General features: G+C 52.7%; 1 protein-coding gene across 1 annotated transcript; it reads right to left on the bottom strand.

Annotated features, from left to right (window-relative positions):
• Positions 1-226: 226 nt before the first annotated feature.
• RPS7 (ribosomal protein S7) lies at positions 227-5,295 on the bottom strand. Its single transcript, XM_020893591.2, has 7 exons — positions 5,187-5,295; positions 4,941-5,024; positions 4,775-4,846; positions 4,492-4,635; positions 3,501-3,565; positions 774-924; positions 227-336 (listed from the first exon to the last, which is right to left on the bottom strand). Exons 2-7 carry the CDS (start codon positions 5,013-5,015, stop codon positions 259-261), a joined length of 585 nt encoding a protein of 194 aa, XP_020749250.1. The 5' UTR covers positions 5,016-5,024; positions 5,187-5,295; the 3' UTR covers positions 227-258.

Raw genomic sequence — 5,295 nt, 5'->3', positions numbered from 1 at the left:
CACCACTGAGGGCCTGCTGAGGGCATGTGAACTACACCCGTGAGTGTGACCACCTACAAGAGGCGGGAACCAGAAACACGGACGCACGTGTAAGGGGGCCACTGTGCCGTGCACCCCGACACAGGGCCCCGACCACAGGCGCTGTGGGTCCAAGGCCCCCACCTGGGCAGGAAGCGCCGCGGACATCCAGACAGCTCTGCAGGTCCGAAAGCCACGCCCAAAACAGTACTGTGAATAATATTTTATTTAGTCATTTGTTTACAACTGAAACTCTGGGAATTCAAAATTAACGTCCTTGCCCGTGAGCTTCTTATAGACACCAGAAAATGTTTCAACCTAAGAGAGAAGAGATAAATCATCACAATAAAGACAGGGGACGCGCCGTCTACAGTCCCAAACGGGGCAAGCCCGTCTTTGGTGTGGGGAAAGGACTCCACACCCTCACTGAGCGCGGCTCCGCTGGGGCACTCGGAGACCCTTGGGTGACGGTTTACCAGGAATGAAGCAAAAGGACAGTTCTCCCCAGGTTCTATATTGACCACCACCCACCCAGCCCTAAGTTCAGCCTAACACACAGAGGATTACTTCACTTCCATTTCTCCTAACAAATTAAAAGAATTCCAGTGTTTAAAACATCTCCCAGTTTAACCTGATCTGCAGCCCACAAGGCCGGCGGCGCCGGGCCCACAAGGCGGGCTCCGGAGCCGACGGGGAGCGCCGGGTCGCGCTCCGCCAGCCTGCGTCTGGGCCTCTCCCCGGAGGCCGGCCACTACCTTGTGCTCCACGTTGTTCTGCTGAGCCTTGTCCAAGTGGACCTTTATGAGTCGGCTGCCATCCAGCTTCACGCGAATCCTCTTGCCCACGATCTCACTGGGGAAAACCAAGTCCTCCAGGATGGCGTCGTGCACGGCGGTCAGAGTGCGGCTTGAAGAACACAGCGACAGAGGTGAGAAACCCAGCAAGGTCTGCCTCCTGGGAACCCCAGGGCACCTCTGCAGGTCAAACCCCGAGTGGACGCGCCAGGTTCCTGAGGCCACAGCAATACGAGCTTTGTAACACGAGTCACACCCTCCGGCTCGTGTCACAGCAGAGCCGCTGTCACACGAGGAGAGGGAGACACACACGCTACCCTCTCACTTCAAAAGCTCAGCGGGTTGTAAACCACACACACCAGCTGCCACCAGTGGTCGTCTCTAGGAAAAGGACACTGGTGATGACCTTCACTTTTGGACACACCTTTAGGTTGTCATTCACATGACTCTCAACTACATCACTGCAGTAACCTCTTTTCTCTTCCAAAACAATCTTCTCCAGTGTTGTCAAATGATTATAGATATCACCACAGGCTTTACCTACCGAAGACCCTTTGAGGGCTCCCTGGCCTCTAAGATGCACCAAAGCCCCTCACTGTTACTGCAGTGGAATGAGGCGACACCCCGCCCAAAGGACACTGCTCTATCCCAGACTCTAGGATGCAGCCCCTCCCATGAGGGTCCCAATTTCAGCCCACCCCATCACAGACTGCCAAGGGAGCCCTGCTTCTCTCCTGGCTATGACTCAAGTTCACAACCCATCTGGCTGCCTGACAAGGTTCAATTAACCCCAAACTTCTAGCCTATCAGCTCTGTACCACAGGATACCAGGCATGAGAGAATTAAGAGACTGTTCTCATTCCCAGTGTTTGCAGGGCTCCCTTTCATTACGGAATGCGTCCAGGTCTTATTCACCCCTCAGTGGCTCAGACAGCACGTCCGTCTCTTCCTGTCCAGCAGCTCCGCACACAGAAGGGGCTCCGAAATGACCGAAAAGCTCACTGTTTCAAGGCCAAGAGCAGCTTCCTCACCTCCCAGCAAACAAATCAGACAGTCAGCCCCGTCACCGAATGGCTGCTAACCACTGGCTAACACACCCTTACGCGTTAGGAAAGCACCATGGATAGTTAATTATTTCCTTCAAAAACAGTAAAAAAAAAAAAACAAAAAAAAAAAAACAAACAAACCACAGAGTAGGAGGGAATCCAAGCTGGTCTCAAATTCTAGCCTGATCTAAAATCTCTTTCAGGGAAAGCAGTGGCAGCACAACTTAACAATCACGAAGCAGCAGAACGAGTCTGCTTCAGAAGGAAAGTAACCGGAACCCTGCATGTAACTCATGCAGGAGAAAGAGGAGCACAGAGACGGAAAAGAAGCCGAAGGCAGGGAAGGACTGGACATGGGTGGGATCGCTCAGTGCAGGGGAAGGAAGATTCTCGGGTCTGGACCAGGTCACTGGGACAGGCTGACGTCATCAGCCGAGAAGGGCAGACAGGTTTGGGACGAGGGAGAACCAAGGCTACAGATCTGGGGGTCAGCGCCTTCACTGTGTGCCGAGCAAAGGACCTTCACTGTGTCTGCTTTTATATTCAAGTACTAATTCAGGTTGTCAGAGCCGAGGCTATGAAACTGCTTTTATATTCAAGTACTAATTCAGGTTGTCAGAGCCAAGGCTACGAAACTACGTAAGTATCAGCATTAATAAACTGAACGTTCTTGATTATCCCTGTATTTGATCTCCTGCAAACTATCCAGAATAGCCGTTCCCCAAAAAAGTTCTACATTCCAATGCTACCCCAACTGCCCTGAAAACAAGATCAAAGCAGTTACAGTGCAAGTTCCATAACACCCGGCACCTGCCTTTCCGGCCTCCCCACTGCCTCTCCATCCTCCACACTGGCACCGGCAACACCTGTCCACAACACTACAGACCCCTCACACCCTGCTTCCAGGCACTCCCTGGTTCAAGACAAGACTGAGTTCAGACGCCAGCACCACGAACACCAGCTGAATGGAGGGAGGATGAGTGATACCCTTTACCCTGTCAGCAGGGATGCTAAAGCCCTTTCTCAAACTGCCCAAGTGCAGGGCCTGCAGGGACCCAATAAACCAAGTGTGTGGAATCAGCGACTTCAACAAAATACCAGTAAGCTAACCAAGAAGCCAACCTCCAGTATCTAGTTTACGGCAGATAACCTGCAAGTCAATCAAGTTCATAAAACATGCATCTAAAATGCCAGCAACAATAAAAAAAACACGCCAGCAACACCTTTAACCTGTGCCGTGAGCCAACAGACAAGCCCAGTTTTTCAACCTCAAATCCACAGCAAAAGTAAAATCTGAGCACACACGTATTGCCCACCTCCACATGGGCGTACTTCACCCCACCGCACTCAACCAGATGCCTCCTCACTGCTCCCACCCTTCACCCAAAGAACTGGATCAAAGTCTCACCTCTGTGAGCACAGCAACCTATGTACCACCTACGTGCCTGTATGTAATTCTTACCTCCAGAATCAACCTTAAAACATTTCACACATAGTTACAGAAACCACGTTACTTGATAAAAATCCCCATGTGAACGGCTTTCCTCCATCACCCACACTTAATTTTAAAAAACTTACTATAAATCTTACTATAAACAACCCATGCCAATCAACATTTTTGATGCTGATAAATAAAACCTACCTCCTGGGACGTTTCTGCTTATTTTTCGTACGGCTTTTTCGAGTTGGCTTAGGCAGAATTCTCCTCTGTAAGGGAAAAATTATCAAGCAACAAACTTTTAACAAACAACAAAGGACTTAATGGCTGAATAAATTCAAAGCTCCAGAAAATTAAACAACCTAGATCCAACAAGTGAGTAAGAATCTCTGAAGTACTTCCTGATCTCATTTATTCTTTCAGAACCCACAGCTTATATTAAAATGTAACTGGAAAAATGTGACTGATCCCCCAAATATTACATGCCTGTTCACATTTCATCCAACCCACCACCCACTTACAGGTACTAAGTCAGAATACTACTCCTTGACTTCCTCATCAGTCAAGCACTTAAGTCCTATAGATTTGTCTGCAGGAAGGCCCAATCTAACTTAAAAAACAAGAACAGCCTCTTAACCATTTTCTCCTTACCCTGTCAACCATTCCTTAGCATGCCTTTTCCTCCCAACATCTACATTTAATTCCCCAGGATGGTGTGAGCCTGCTGAGAAATCCCACCAGGCGGAGGAAGCACCAAGTTCACATCTTACCTTCATCACCTCTGCACAACCCACTACCTTTATGGCACTGCAGCCAAGGCAGGCACTGAGGCCGCTTTAACATTAACAGCAGTTTAGTTCAGTTGGGTCGCTCAGTCGTGTCCGACTCTGTGACGCCATGGACCGCAACACACCAGGCTTCCCTCTCCATCACCATCTCCCAGAGCTTACTCAAACTCATGTCCATCGAGTCAGTGATGCCACCCAACCATCTCTTCCTCTGTCGTCCCTTCTCCTCCCACCTTCAATCTTTCCCCGCATCAGGGTGTCTTCCAAGGAGTCAGGTCTTCGCAAACAGGTGGCCAACCAGCAGCAGTACCCCTTATCTCTTTAACCTGGTGCGAGCACCGACCAGTGACTCTACCAACACAAGCCCTCACTCCAGCGACCCGACACGACGTGCCCCGCGGGCGCACCTGGGCAATGAAGACGACGTGCTTCCCGCTGAACTTCTTCTCCAGCTCGCGCACCAGGCGCACCTGGATTTTCTGGAAAGACTTCAGCTGCGGGACGGGGACGAAGATGATGATAGCTTTCCGGCCACCGCCAACTTCGATCTCCTAGTGTCAAAGCGGGAAGAAAGGAACACACGCAGTTAGGTGGGGAGAGTGGCCCCGGCCCTCCCGGCGGCCCGAGCACGTGCCCGAGCCCCGCCCCGTCCTGGGGGGACCCGAAGCCCACCCCGGGGGCCCCCCTTGCCTTGGCGGCCGTGATGTTCAGCTCCCGCAGCTGCGCCTTGAGGTCCGAGTTCATCTCCAGCTCCAGCAGGGCCTGCGGGGCGGCAGAGGGCGCAGCCCATGTTCAGCGCGCGCAGCCTTCATTCACCCCGACCCCCATCGGGACCTCGGCTCGCCCGCCCCCTCACCTGGGAGATACCCGACTCGAACTCGTCCGGCTTCTCGCCGTTGGGCTTGACGATCTTGGCGCTGGAGCTGAACATGGCCGGGACCTGGAAGCACAGGGTACTCAGAGGGAGCGGCCGGCCCCATCTTCCCCCCGCACAAGCCATCGGGGCCCCCAGGCCGGGCAATCGGCCGCATCCCCACCCGGGGGCCCCAGACGTGTGACCCCCGAAGCCGGCAGACCGGCAAGGCGCCCACGAATCACGTACCTTGTAGAGGCGGCCAAAAGTTCTTGCCGCTGCCGACTCGAGCAGGCCTAGGAAGAGGCCTAAACCTCGCGAGAGTTCGTTAAATCCCGGCGGCTCAGGGGAAGAGGCG

This window comes from Odocoileus virginianus, chromosome 31 (genome assembly GCF_023699985.2).
Source record: "Odocoileus virginianus isolate 20LAN1187 ecotype Illinois chromosome 31, Ovbor_1.2, whole genome shotgun sequence".
NCBI classification, from domain to species: domain Eukaryota; kingdom Metazoa; phylum Chordata; class Mammalia; order Artiodactyla; family Cervidae; genus Odocoileus; species Odocoileus virginianus.
Note: the sequence above shows the minus strand (reverse complement) of the source record. Positions and strands in the feature narration are given on the sequence as shown.

Excerpts from the sequence above, each read along its gene's own strand:
- RPS7 (XM_020893591.2), bottom strand. The coding sequence starts at position 5,015 with ATGTTCAGCTCCAGCGCCAAGATCGTCAAGCCCAACGGCGAGAAGCCG. Across the intron at positions 4,847-4,940 it reads TCGAGTCGGGTATCTCCCAG|GCCCTGCTGGAGCTGGAGAT; the intron begins GTGAGGGGGCGG and ends GCCGCCCCGCAG. Across the intron at positions 4,636-4,774 it reads TGAACATCACGGCCGCCAAG|GAGATCGAAGTTGGCGGTGG; the intron begins GCAAGGGGGGCC and ends CTTTGACACTAG.